The sequence below is a fragment of the Haliotis rufescens genome, unplaced genomic scaffold (assembly GCF_023055435.1).
Source record: "Haliotis rufescens isolate VD_foot unplaced genomic scaffold, xgHalRufe1.0.p SCAF_23, whole genome shotgun sequence".
Taxonomy (NCBI): Eukaryota; Metazoa; Mollusca; class Gastropoda; order Lepetellida; family Haliotidae; genus Haliotis; species Haliotis rufescens.
Genome location: NW_025963924.1, coordinates 5,060,361 through 5,075,317, shown reverse-complemented (window position 1 = coordinate 5,075,317; position 14,957 = coordinate 5,060,361). Strand labels below are relative to the sequence as shown.

Sequence of the window (14,957 nt, the reverse complement as noted above, 5' to 3'; positions counted from 1 at the left end):
AGTTGACTGATGTCTACTGTAGACAGGTGAGTTGACTGCTGTCTACTGTAGATGGGTGTGTTGACTGCTGTCTACTGTAGATGAGTGAGTTGACTCATGTCTACTGTAGACAGGTGAGTTGACTGCTGTCTATTGTAGACAGGTGAGTTGACAGCTTTCACTGTAGATGGGTGTGTTGACTGCTGTCTACTGTAGATGAGTGAGTTGACTGATGTCTACTGTAGACAGATGAGTTGACTGCTGTCTTCTGTAGACAGGTGAGTTGACTGCTGTCTACTGTAGACAGGTGAGTTGACTGATGTCTACTGTAGACAGGTGAGTTGTCTTCTGTAGACAGGTGAGTTGACTGCTGTCTACTGTAGACAGGTGAGTTGACTGATGTCTACTGTTGATTTGTGAGTTGACTGATGTCTACTGTATAAAGGTGAGTTGACTGGTCTTCTGTTGACTGGTGAGTTGACTGCTGTCTTCTGTAGATGGGTGAGTAGACTGATATCTACTGCAGATATGAGTTGACTGATGTCTACTGTAGACAGTTGAGTTGACTGATATCTACTGTAGACAGGTGAGTTGACAGAGATCTACTGTAGATGGGTGATTTGACTGATGCCTACTTTATTTGAGCTAATCTATGCTTTTACCTCACCAAGAAAATAACATTCTTGATTATCCAGTGTATTACATATCCATTCTATTATGATATATACCCTGATATAGGGTGATATTTCATGATATAGACCCAATAGCCATCCTAGCTTTGGTTGAGTCCTAAATATGACACAATGCTTACCTTAGCCGTCAAAACATATCAAAGGGGTCTTTCAAAAGTGGTGATAGCACCAGTACTCAACTTGCCTTTTTGCAAACCATCTCAAATCACTCTTATACTCGAGATAACATATTTTCCAGCTAAAAGTAAATAGTATAACGATAGCTTGGAGGTTGCCATTTTGAATGTTTATTCTTTCCTAAACTCTTATTCAGAAGAGGCATTTTGATTGGTTCAGTGTGCCCTCGATTTTCATTCTCTGCTCCAAAAGGTTTACAGCCTCATTATAGTATATATCATAACAGAATGGAGATGTGATACCCTGGATAATCAAGTCTGAGGCAATATGCTGCATAGAGTTGCTTCCCTTCGCTACTTCAAAAATAGGTGGTGGGCTTGAACCTATTGCTTGTGATCCTTGCTGTATCAGCTCATGGGGTTCACCAAGGTTGTAGTCTACCCCTCTTGAGACGTTTTGAAGATCCGGGATAGAATAGGTCTTCAGCAATCCATACTTGCCATAAAAGGCCACTATGCTTGTCGTAAGAGGCTACTAAGGGGATCGGGTTGTCAGGCTCGCTGACTTGGTTAACACATGTCATCGATCCCAATTGCATGGATTGATGCTCATGATGTCAATCACTGTATTGTCTGGTCTAGACTCGATTATTTTACAGACCTCCGTCATATAGCTGGAATATTGCTGAGTGCGGAGTTAAACAACAAACAAACAAACCCCTCTGGATCATTGAGCTTTCCTGCTACAAGAAGCTGATACCCTGTGATATTATTGAAACATTGTTCAAACAGACATCAAAGTAAACTCCCAGAAAACCATCATCGACCTCCCTAGCTTGCTTGATACTGACTCTCCAAATGATTGTTTTCAATCCATCCAAAGTATTTGTAAAATGTTGATCATGTATATTCTTGAACATTTCTGTCCTACATTGTCATGTTGTGCCCCCAGGGTGGTGTGTGTGGGTGGTGACGGTACCTTCTCCGAGGTGTTGAATGGTCTGCTGGACAGATCCACCAAGGAAGGCGGGGTCAACCAGGAGACTCACCATCATCCCATACAGCCAAAACTTCGTGTCGGTATCATTCCTGCAGGTAAATATGTAGTGATTAATGCCCTGTTGTGACCCCTGTGTCAATGCTGTGTATATACACTGGTCATTGTGGATGAACCTGTTATGTATTCCATGGTAGAATGGGGCACAGGTGGCCTAGTTGTCTAAGATGCTGCAGTTCGTTGTGCAGAGTTGCGTCCCTTGGGCATGCCAGAAACCTCAGATCATGGTTTTGATCCTGGATCGCGATTATGTTTCTAGGTTTGTCAGCAGCATACTCGTGCTCGTGGGTTTCACCGAAGTGGTAAACGTCTGGGACACGCATCAGTTCGGGCTTTCCTCCCACATCAAGCTGACACGCCCTGATTTAACTGAAATACTGTTCAAAGTGGTGATATACCCGACTCAGACACTCACCCAGTCCATGGCAGAATGAGTCACTACTACAATTTTGTGAAAAAAATGTGGATTTAGTGGCTACAGTATGTGATTGTGATGGGTCTGTTGTCGTCGTCAATAGTGAATTGTTACTCATGTTATCAACCACTGGTTTGTCTCATACAGGTTTTGTTTTTCACAATGTTTGCAGGCTGTATCATCCTGTGTTTTGGTCTTAAGCAACTCGTGCTTGCCGTAAAAGACGACTATACTTCTTGTAAGAGGCTACTTACAGGATCGGGTTGTCAGGCTCGGTGACTTGGTTGATGCATGTCATCGTATCCCAATAAATTGATGCTCATGAAATCAATCACTGGATTGTCTGGTTCAGATTTGATTATTTACAGCCGCCATCATACAGCTGGAATATTGTTGAATGCTGTGTTACATAACAGTCAACAAACAGGCTGTCATATATTTGAAATATTGCTGACTGTTTTGTAACCTTCATTCTCTAATACAAATAGGATGGTGTGGTTGGACTATGACTAAATATGACTAGTTTTACACATGCACCTACCCATGACATTTGTGTATCACAGCAAGCCTTTGTTTCAGGGTCGACTGATGCTATTGTGTATACCAGCGTTGGAATCAACGACCCAGTTACTTCAGCAATACATATCATTATAGGTAAGACTCCTGTTTAGGTTCAATCAGCTATTCTTTGCTGTCCTGACTCCATTTCATTGATTACCTAGTCATCAGAGGTAGCTGTTCAAATGTTCATGTTAAAATGCAGAAAGGTATGTGCAGTTTTTGATGTCATTATTAGACTTATTACCAGCCAAGCTTACTAGACCAAACAAGGGGCACGGGTGACCCAGTCGTCTAAGGCGCTGTGATTCGCTGTGCAGAGTTGCATCCCTTGGGCACGCCAAAAACCTAGGATTGTTGGTTTGAATCCCAGTTCGCCCCGATTATGTTTCTGGGTTTGTCAGCACCATACCCGTGCTCGTGGGTTTCACCGAAGATGTTAAACGTCTGAGACCTGCATCACTTCGGGCTTTCCTCCTACATTAAGCTGATACGCCGTGATATAACTGGAATACTGTTAAAAGCGGCATTAAACCCAAATCACTCACTACTAGACCAAACAGAATTTTACTAGACTCAGGCTTCAGACAAGTGGCTAAAGTTACATACTGCATTTCCATCATATTTTTACTGAATATACTCCTTGTTATTTCCCTGATCGGAATTCAGTAACTTGTGCTTGAGGTGAGGTGAGGTGAAATTGGGTTTAACGTCGCGTCCAAGATTATTGCACTTATATAGCGACGTGTTGTGCTTGAGACTTAGTGATTTGGGTTGTCAGACTCATTGACTTGTATACCCTGAGTTGATGCTTATTATGTCACTCACTGGTCATCATATCATGTCATTGTCCCCAAGTAGCTGGGGATTCTGAGCAGATTTTAGGTCCCAACCTATGCTTGTTGAAGAGGTGACTAGATTAAATCAGGTGGTTAGACTCAGTGACTTGGTTGATTGTGTGGCACTTTATTCACAATATCATCCAGTGGTTAAATGTTAAACAACAAACAAAACAATCCCAAATTCAACCATGAATTTTGTAATTACTTGATTTTGATTGGTCAATCAGAGGTATTAAATCACGATAAAACCACTCTAATTGCAACAGCCAATTTGATGGCTGTATCATTGCGGAAGCATATATAGTTTTAAAATAGTACTTCTTTTACAGTCTTTGTCAGTAGGCGTATTTATATAATTATATGTACAATTATATGCTACAAAATGCAAAGTTACTAAGATATTCAAAGGATGTGTGATACTTTCATTCAGAAAACACAATTGAAATCTGCAAAGAGAATGCATTTCATGCTTTGAGGATAACAGAGAGCTTCCTATTTGGCGCTTTTCTTTGTACGATTGTGATGTAATATTTTTTACGTCCCAATGAGCGATATAATGTCATAATAGTGACATGCGGTGTAGAATGAAATCTTTGCAAGCCTTGCTTAGTTTTCTTTAGTGGTGGCCGCCTCATGTTAAGTTGCCGTGCTACATGCTTTCAGTGCCTGTCATAAGTTTGTGTCAAGTATTACGGTGTAACAAACTGCTTGGTTACATGTTAAACAAACAAAACAATCCTAAATTATACAGTCATACAAAAGGGACATTTGCAGGAAACAGTCATCATTAAGTGAAGAGCGTAATCATTACATCATTACATGCCTTAAGTTAATGTGATATGGATCATAATTTCTTCCGTTTTTTTTACAAGACCTGGCGTTTATTGAAGGTCTGGCATCTAATAGAGGGTTTACGGTAATTTTGAATATTTTGACTAGCCTGTGACTGCTTACAGGTGACTCAGTTGGGATGGATGTGTGTGCACTGTACAACAGGGACCAGTTTATCAAGTACAGTGTGTCCATGATTGCCTATGGTTACTATGGCGACCTCTTGGAAGACAGTATGGGGCTCCGGTGGATGGGTCCAGCCAGATACAACTGGTGTGGTATGTATTAATAAGTGGAATATATTTTATCCTGAATCATCTTTTGTTACCTTCCAAAGATTCGTGAAGCCCATTTCTGGTGTCCCCCTCCGTGATATTGCTGGAATATTGCTATAAGCGGCGTAAAACCATACTCAATCAATCCAAAGATTCAGTGTATGTGTCTCCAAGTGCTAGATACGGAATGCTGTGAAATAGCAATTATCTCTCCCCAAACAACTTTCCATACTGGTCCACAGAAGTTTATTATTTGTAAAGGTATATGTGCCATGAATGAGGTTCTGAAAGAGCTTGGGTGGGGGTGGGAAAAGTTTGCTGGCTCATAAATTTGCCGTAGTTTAAAGCCTGATATGCATGTAACAAATTCCATTTTAAACTTTAACAAATACATGTACTGTTACAGAAACTGGTCAAGTCTGGTCATTGTTATATTTAGACCTTGGGACCTTGGTAAGAATAGGTAAACAAAAACGTGTTGCTTGTTGTAACTGGTGACACAATTGGATGAGGAAGTCAGGCACAGTGGCTTGTTTGATTGTGCCATCTGACCCAACGACATTAAATGTTTGTCATAATTTCAATCACCAGTTTGTCTAGTCCAGACTTGATTTTCTGTTAGAGGCTGCTGCCAGATGGTTGGAATATTGATAACTTCCGTGTAACACAACAAACAAGCAATATAATTTTTCCCTCTATTTCATATTAAGTAATAGTATATACATGTTTTGTTGCCAGGTTTCAAGAAGTTTCTCGCCAACAACTCCTACGAAGGGGAAGTATCCTTCCTGCTCTCTGCGGAGAGTGAAAGTCATCCCCGTGATGGGACCAGGTGTAATGCAGGGTAATGCTTTCAGTCCTTATGTTTTATGCTTGTCAGCAAAATTATTCCTGATCACTATAAAGTGATTTTATCATGATAATAGATGATTTATGTAATAATGGATCATGTATTTAACAGAAGTTGTCTACCACTTCGGTTACGGGGAAATGGGTAGCCCAGTCATCAATTGGCTGTGCAGAGTTGCGTCCCTGTTACCATGGGTTCGAAACTCTATTCACTCACTCTTTTGGACCATCCTTATTATTGAATCCTTATATTTCTGCATTGTAGTTTTCAAATTGAGGATGGCAGGTTAGAATGTGTACCTCTTTTGATTTTTTGCAAAAAGATAGTGCCATATTAACAGATTATTATTTTTGTTGCAGGTGTAATGTATGTGCCAAAGCAACAGAGAGGAACAGGGATCACAGTGTATCAGGTGTCACACGGCCATTTTCACCAGGTAGGTGTTACAGGTGTCAGTTTGGGTAACTTGGGTTACCACCCTTGGATTAGAATGTGTAGGTGTTGAGTTTATTCATCTGTCAGGCATAACGTTGTGAATTTGATCAATCAAGTCTTCTAGTGTTCATTGGAATACCATTGAGGATAGGGACTTTCATGCGGATGTGTTTCCTAATACACTAGCCCGTAGTGTCTCCCTATTGTACAACAAATAGCCGGTAGTGTCTCCCTATAGTACAACAGATAACCGGTAGTGTCTCCCTATTGTACAACAAATAGCCGGTAGTGTGTCCCTATTGTACAACAGATAGCCGGTAGTGTGTCCCTATTGTACAACAGATAGCCGGTAGTGTGTCCCTATTGTACAACAGATAGCCAGTAGTGTGTCCCTATTGTACAACAGATAGCCCGTAGTGTGTCCCTATGGTACAACAAATAGCCGGTAGTGTCTCCCTATTGTACAACAAATAGCCGGTAGTGTCTCCTTATTGTACAACAAATAGCCGGTTGTGTCTCCCTATTGTACAACAAATAGCCGGTAGTGTCTCCCTATAGTACAACAGATAGCCGGTAGTGTCTCCCTATAGTACAACAGATAGCCGGTAGTGTCTCCCTATTGTACAACAGGTAGCCGGTAGTGTGTCCCTATTGTACAACAGATAGCCCGTAGTGTGTCCCTATTGTACAACAAATAGCCGGTAGTGTCTCCTTATTGTACAACAAATAGCCGGTAGTGTCTCCCTATTGTACAACAAATAGCCGGTAGTGTCTCCCTATAGTACAACAGATAGTCGGTAGTGTCTCCCTATAGTACAACAGATAGCCGGTAGTGTCTCCCTATTGTACAACAGGTAGCCGGTAGTGTGTCCCTATTGTACAACAGATAGCCCGTAGTGTGTCCCTATTGTACAACAGATAGCCCGTAGTGTGTCCCTATTGTACAACAGCTAGCCCGTAGTGTATCCCTATGGTACAACAAATAGCCGGTAGTGTCTCCCTATTGTACAACAAATAGCCGGTAGTGTCTCCTTATTGTACAACAAATAGCCGGTAGTGTCTCCCTATTGTACAACAAATAGCCGGTAGTGTCTCCTTATTGTACAACAAATGAGAGTGTGTACCACGATCTGCTGGTGGGAAATGCTGTTAATAGGATTGGAAACCCGGTCTTCGGGATTATTATCAGCAGGTACTGACAACTTTTTCCATCTTGAATAAATCCTGACAAGGAGAAGTGTTTTGGATTGGTTGGTTACAGTGTGTGACCTGAGTGGCTTTGTGGTATTGTACCACGATAGCATAAATTGTAGCTCCTCCTTTCAGTCCATTCCACACAACTATTTCTGAATTATCAACTTTTATGATACCAGCAGATATTTATCACATGCAATGTCCAACGATCCTGCTTTGTAAGGCAACTGTCATTTTTAAAGAAAGTGTTTGCCAAGATGTTAGGATGATGAAGTCACCAGTTTCAGCTGAATGCTAGGCCTGCAGTGTTTGTTTCTAAGGTTACTGAAGATATTCTGCAAGTATTATGAAAATACCAAGAAGTTGCTATGAATTTGAGAGCCAAATACGTACATGAGCTCACACACTGTGAATTATATGGGTATCCTAGATGCTGGGGATACATTTTTGTGACCCGCAAACTATGCATAAACAAACAGTCCAAAGGAATTTATTTTGACCGACTGACCGCGTTACCTAGAGTCTGGAAGGTAATTTAAGGTACCGACGTTTTTCTACAATATCTGAAAAACTATTGGACCCACTCCAGTCAAAGTTGGTATGAGATTATTAAACAGTCATACATACACAGGGCCATATGACACAGTTGAACCAATCAACTCAACTCGAAAGGTTACACGGGAATCACGCACTCTCGAATACGGTGTTAGCGTTGGGCATCTCAACGTGCATGATTCCCGTGCACCCTTTCGAGTTGAGTTGATTAGTTCAACTGTGTCATATGGCCCTGTGACGCAGGGGTAGCATTATGCAGATGGCTGTTTCAATGAATGCTTGTTCCACCCGTGACGAACAGGTCTGGTTGTTCATAAAATATAGTGATAGCTAGATAGACAGATTTTTTATTCATGCACCGATTGTCTTTAAATGCAATATCCAGTTATGTATGACTGTTTAATAATCTCATACCAACTTTGACTGGAGTAGGTCCGATAGTTTTTCAGATATTGTAGTAAACGTTGGTACCTTAAATTACCTTCCAGACTATATATTAAGATAATGCTGTAAGAAGTGAAGTGGTTGAGGAGCTTTGTTTCATGGATCAGGTGGTCTGGCTCACTGACTTGTTTGATGCATGTCATCGTATCCCAATTGTGTCGATCGATGCTCATGATGTCAATCACTGGAATTGTCTGGTCCAGGCTGGATTTTTTACAGACTGCCGTCATATAGCTGGAATATTGCTGAGTTAGGTGTAAACAACAAACAAACAAAACATTTGGCAAGATCCACTGCTTAACTTCCTGATTGGGTCTACAGGAGCAGATGGCTGGCACAAGGTGCGTGGCAGGTTTGTTGGCATCAACTCATTCAGTATGAGTTGTCGCACCGGCATGACGCCGGAAGGAGTGTCTCCAGCGACTCACCTCGGCGATGGCTGTCTTGACCTCTGCATCATCTACAACTGCTCTCGTATTGACTTCCTCCGACATCTACATCGGTGTGCTGACAAACAAGCGGACCAGGTGAGAGAATGGAGATGTGTTGGTGCGTCTTCTTAACCTCCTTCATAGTACCAGAGTCTATTACAATGTCCAGATAGTATTTTCAACCATTGAGTGTTAACTCACAAATTATTCGCATTGGGTACTGATAATTTTATTTCTGTATTTTGTCTAGTCTATTGGGTATTTTTGCTCCAATAAGTAGAACTTTATTTAGATAATCATGCTTAAATGCTGTTTCAGGTGACTTGTAATTTGTATCACTTTGTGTGTATCACACCCATGTGTGTGACATGTCACATAAACTCCCAATAGCGATATACCGTATTCGACGTAATAAGCGCCCAGGGTGCTCTCAAAATTAGAAATAGGGGGCTCTTATTAGAAGATTATTTTGGTGAAAAAAAGAGAGTTGAAAGATAAATTTTGTGGTTTATGCTGACAGCCTGAAATGTTTATATACGACAGATATATTTTTTCAGAATTTAATTGCCCATAATTAAGGGTGCATATAACACACGAGTGCGTATTATACGCGAATAAATAAGTCTCTTGTACATTGATCAATCGGAAGGGGTGCTAATTGGGATTGTTCACTAGCTAATATATTAGCAAGTACCGCCGTCGGCGCTTATTAGAGCAGGGCGCTTATTATGTCGAATACGGTATGTGTATAATTAGGAGATAAACATACTGAGCTAGTTTCGTGTAGATTTAACCGCGCTGAATTGAATTTGGAAACGAACCCGCAGCGTGAGGTTTCAAATGTTTAATTTTGCGAGGTAAAACTACAGTTAACCTAGCTCTACGTTAAAAACACTGTGTGTTTGTCTACAATAAAACACAAACTCTTTGGTGCTGGCTAATATATTGAGTGAAGCGGCATGGGTTGAGTGGGTTGTCAATGTGAATTACGTAATCATTGACAACAGCCTTTAAACAAAATATTGCGCTGTATATGACCAGATTTAAGGGGATAGAACAAGGACTGGTCGGTTCGGAATCAGTATATTATTATTATTATTATTATTATTATTATTATTATTATAAGGTTATCCTTGTTAAACTGGTAACTCAATGGGCTAGCCCTATAAAACCAGCATTAGTAGAAGCAGCCAGACATGCACACATGCATGCACGTCGCTATGTAAGTGCAGTAATCTTGAACACAATGTTAAACTCCATTACAAAGCCCCAATACAGCCTGATGTAATCCTCCCTGAACTGTTGATGTGTTGACTACATCGTCTTGACTTGCTGTTCCAGTTTGACTTCAACTTCATCCAGGTGTACCGTGTCAAAGAGTTCCGATTCCAGCCTCTCTTTGACTCGGACATTGAGGAAGCGGAGGAGGCCACAGCCTCGGCCTCTGTCCTGAGGAACCGTCTCGGTCACAAACAGCTCAAGTCCCCCCACAACAGTGTGTGGAACATTGACGGGGAGCTTGTCACATCTCCAACTGTTCATGTCAGGTACACAGAGTTTCTTCTGTTCTATGTGTCTGTAATCTGTTCTATGTGTCTGTGATCTGTTCTATGATCTGTTCTATGTGTCTGTTATCTGTTCTATGTGTCTGTGATCTGTTCTGTGTCTGTGATCTGTTCTATGTGTCTGTAATCTGTTCTATGTGTCTGTGATCTGTTCTATGATCTGTTCTATGTGTCTGTTATCTGTTCTATGTGTCTGTGATCTGTTCTGTGTCTGTGATCTGTTCTATGTGTCTGTGATCTGTTCTATGTGTCTGTGATCTGTTCTATGATCTGTGATCAGTTCCCTATGTGTCTGTGATCTGTTCTATGTGTCTGTGATCTGTTCTCTATGTATCTGTGATCTGTTCTATGTGTCTGTGATCTGTTCTATGATCTGTTCTATGTGTCTGTGATCTGTTCTATGTGTCTGTGATCTGTTCTCTATGTATCTGTGATCAGTTCCCTATGTATCTGTGATCTGTTCTATGTGTCTGTGATCTGTTCTATGTGTCTGTGATCTGTTCTATGTGTCTGTGATCTGTTCTATGTATCTGTGATCTGTTCTATGTGTCTGTGATCTGTTCTATGTGTCTGTGATCTGTTCTATGTATCTGTGATCTGTTCTACGTATCTGTGATCAGTTCCCTATGTATCTGTGATCAGTTCCCTATGTATCTGTGATCTGTTCTATGTGTCTGTGATCTGTTCTATGTATCTGTGATCTGTTCTATGTGTCTGTGATCTGTTCTATGTGTCTGTGATCTGTTCTATGTGTCTGTGATCTGTTCTATGTGTCTGTGATCAGTTCCCTATGTATCTGTGATCAGTTCCCTATGTGTCTGTGATCAGTTCCCTATGTATCTGTGATCAGTTCCCTATGTATCTGTGATCAGTTCCCTATGTATCTGTGATCAGTTCCCTATGTATCTGTGATCTGTTCCCTATGTATCTGTGATCAGTTCCCTATGTATCTGTGATCTGTTCCCTATGTATCTGTGATCAGTTCCCTATGTATCTGTGATCAGTTCCCTATGTATCTCTGATCAGTTCCCTATGTATCTGTGATCTGTTCCCTATGTATCTGTGATCAGGTCCCTATGTATCTGTGATCTGTTCTATGTGTCTGTGATCTGTTCCCTATGTATCTGTGATCAGTTCCCTATGTATCTGTGATCTGTTCTATGTATCTGTGATCAGTTCCCTATGTATCTGTGATCAGTTCCCTATGTGTCTGTGATATGTTCTATGTGTCTGTGATCTGTTCCCTATGTATCTGTGATCAGTTCCCTATGTATCTGTGATCAGTTCCCTATGTATCTGTGATCAGTTCCCTATGTATCTGTGATCAGTTCCCTATGTATCTGTGATCTGTTCCCTATGTATCTGTGATCAGTTCCCTATGTATCTGTGATCAGTTCCCTATGTATCTGTGATCAGTTCCCTATGTATCTGTGATCAGTTCCCTATGTATCTGTGATCAGTTCCCTATGTATCTGTGATATGTTCCCTATGTATCTGTGATCAGTTCCCTATGTATCTGTGATCAGTTCCCTATGTATCTGTGATCAGTTCCCTATGTATCTGTGATCTGTTCTATGTGTCTGTGATCTGTTCTATGATCTGTTCTATGTGTCTGTGATCTGTTCTATGTGTCTGTGATCTGTTCTGTGTCTGTGATCTGTTCTATGTGTCTGTGATCTGTTCTATGTGTCTGTGATCTGTTCTATGATCTGTGATCTGTTCTATGTGTCTGTGATCTGTTCTATGTGTCTGTGATCTGTTCTATGTGTCTGTGATCTGTTCTCTATGTATCTGTGATCTGTTCTATGTGTCTGTGATCTGTTCTATGATCTGTTCTATGTGTCTGTGATCTGTTCTATGTGTCTGTGATCTGTTCTCTATGTATCTGTGATCAGTTCCCTATGTATCTGTGATCTGTTCCCTATGTATCTGTGATCAGTTCCCTATGTATCTGTGATCTGTTCTACGTATCTGTGATCAGTTCCCTATGTATCTGTGATCAGTTCCCTATGTATCTGTGATCAGTTCCCTATGTATCTCTGATCAGTTCCCTATGTATCTGTGATCTGTTCCCTATGTATCTGTGATCAGTTCCCTATGTATCTGTGATCTGTACCCTATGTATCTGTGATCTGTTCTACGTATCTGTGATCAGTTCCCTATGTATCTGTGATCAGTTCCCTATGTATCTGTGATCAGTTCCCTATGTATCTGTGATCAGTTCCCTATGTGTCTGTGATCTGTTCCCTATGTATCTGTGATCTGTTCCCAATGTATCTGTGATCAGTTCCCTATGTATCTGTGATCAGTTCCCTATGTGTCTGTGATCTGTTCCCTATGTATCTGTGATCAGTTCCCTATGTATCTGTGATCAGTTCCCTATGTATCTGTGATCAGTTCCCTATGTATCTGTGATCTGTTCTCTATGTATCTGTGATCTGTTCTCTATGTATCTGTGATCTGTTCCAGGGTACACACACAGCTCATCTCACTGTTTGCTAGAGGTGTGGAGAAGCTCGGCAAAGACCCGGTGCTCAACTGTCCTCCTTGCTGCTCCAGCTGTGAATAGTGAAGATGTGAATAGCGAAGATGTGAATAGTGAAGATGTGAACAGTGATTGCTTGAACTATCTATTGAACACGCCGCAGGAACATCTGAACCGTCAACACACATCACATGGACACGCCCTCCATCTCGTCTCGGATATCACCTGAACCTGCAATATGTTTATTAACAGATATTCCATTGGCTTGAGATATGGTTTTAACAGATTTCCCTAGAGCTTGAGATATGGTTATTTACAGATATAACACGAGCTTAAGTTGAAATATTGTTATTAACAAATATTGCCTGAGCTGGTGAGGTGGTTATTTACAGATATAACTTGAACTTGCAGTGTGATTATTTACAGATATTACATGAGCTTATATTGAGATATGGTTATTGACATATATCACATGAGCTTGTGATATGGATAGTAACAGATATCACATACGCTTGTGTCATGGATATCAACTGTCAGGATATAATAATGGTGGGCTTCAGATGCACATTGAGAAATGTATAGTGAAGATGCAGAAGAGCTGTGTCAACTTTTCTGTTATGTTAGAGACCAGTTCAAAAGTTTGATGGTGGATAAATATCTTAGTTCCTTAAGTTTAGGGGGGATGGAGGGCATATCTGACAAAATCAACTTGATTTCTCAATGTCTTATATAGTAACTAAACTAAGCAGAACCTCTGATCCTATATTCACCATGAGATTGTGACCTCCGTCAGGACGAGTTGAGAGAAAGAAGCAGTTAACTCGGCTCCCAAGCTCTTCGCACCACTGGTAATGTAAACTATGCCACATCAGAATCTACCAGGCATATGCTGTTCGGAGTTGTCAGGAAGTATATCCCGTCTTTTTTTTTCCCATCGCCATCTACATGACAGTGTGTTTTTGAGTATAACAAGGAATGCAACATTTTCAGAATTAAGTTTTTCGTGGTGTGGGGGTATGTCGCAAAACTTAAGGAATTAAGTTTTTTATCCTACATGGAACTTTGGAACTGGTCCCGTGCAGTTACTACCAACACCCTACTTTTAAACCAACTTGAGAAGTACCAGGACATACCTTTGTCGATACATTCAGAGCTGCCCACCTTTGCGATAATTAGTGAGTTCCTTAGACGCTTATAGAGTTCATGACTCTGAGTGCGTGATGGGCACATCTTTTCTCTGTTGATCCAGAAATGATGTAGATAGGGAATTCCGTCAATCTCATTAAAATCAGATCTTAGTTCTTGCTACCGCTAAACAAAGATCTGAGGACATCCCATTACGGGTCACGTCAGACCGAACTTGTGCGAACTTTGACCGACCAATGGAAGGACTGACAAGAAGTCGACATTAGCCAATCAGAAGGCAGCTTTCTCGTGCTTTACGGCACTGATTTCAAATTGGCAACTAAGCTTCGAACCATATTGCTGACAAATTATCGATTAAAAAATGGAAACCTGAATGGAATGGCTAATAGATGGTCTAGATTGTATGGATTCAGGCGTTAAACCTGTAACTATCGTTCGGAATACCCAGTGTTAAAGTTTTCGAGGTTGCATGATTAGGAATCACATTCCGACTGTCACTTTCATGATCTGGTAAGCGACGCTCTGATTGGTCAGATGAAAGGTCGATTTGACGTGACCCCTAATGGGATGTCCTCAGATCTTTGTTTGGCGGTAGCGAGAACTAAGATCTGATTTTAATGAGAGTAAGGAATTCCATGTGATCGACACATCCTTTCCAAGCCCTGCAACATTGTGTAGCCCAGTTCAATGTAAGTCAAAGTTGTTCTCAAGGTTATTCTCAAGTTTGTTTTTAAGTAGTATATCCAGTCCTTGATTTTATCGTGTTTTTTTATGATGTCAGTCAAAGTTGCTGTATGCTTTTGAGGAAATGTAGGGTCAGCAATTGATGTTTTGAAATTCTCTTATCAAGAAAGAATTGTTGAATATTTGTATATTGCTTTTTAATTTGGCAACTAAGAGGTGAAACAAAACATCGGTGCACCGGTGTATCATGAGTTTTCTGTATCGATACTTGCTAAAGTACATTACTTACTGCTTGTTTAGTAACCCTCTGGCGTTTTTGTCAGTCAAAAATCACAAAATGTGTTGTAATTAAGTTCACTACTAAACATAGCAGCAACGAAACCATGTCTGCAGCTAGCTTTTC

The 14,957-nt window shown here is 40.8% G+C and overlaps 1 protein-coding gene across 1 annotated transcript in view; it reads left to right on the top strand.

Moving 5' to 3' along the window:
• The window catches only part of LOC124116993 (ceramide kinase-like), a 32,541-nt gene extending 18,326 nt beyond the window's left edge, over positions 1 to 14,215 (top strand). The window contains exons 5-12 of the mRNA XM_046478657.2: positions 1,740 to 1,882; positions 2,839 to 2,913; positions 4,616 to 4,768; positions 5,504 to 5,609; positions 5,975 to 6,051; positions 8,565 to 8,770; positions 10,016 to 10,221; positions 12,709 to 14,215. Of these exons, the coding sequence (XP_046334613.2) occupies positions 1,740 to 1,882; positions 2,839 to 2,913; positions 4,616 to 4,768; positions 5,504 to 5,609; positions 5,975 to 6,051; positions 8,565 to 8,770; positions 10,016 to 10,221; positions 12,709 to 12,808 (1,066 nt within the window). The 3' untranslated portion in view covers positions 12,809 to 14,215. The remainder of the gene's footprint in view (positions 1 to 1,739; positions 1,883 to 2,838; positions 2,914 to 4,615; positions 4,769 to 5,503; positions 5,610 to 5,974; positions 6,052 to 8,564; positions 8,771 to 10,015; positions 10,222 to 12,708) is intronic.
• The last annotated feature ends 742 nt before the right edge of the window (positions 14,216 to 14,957 follow it).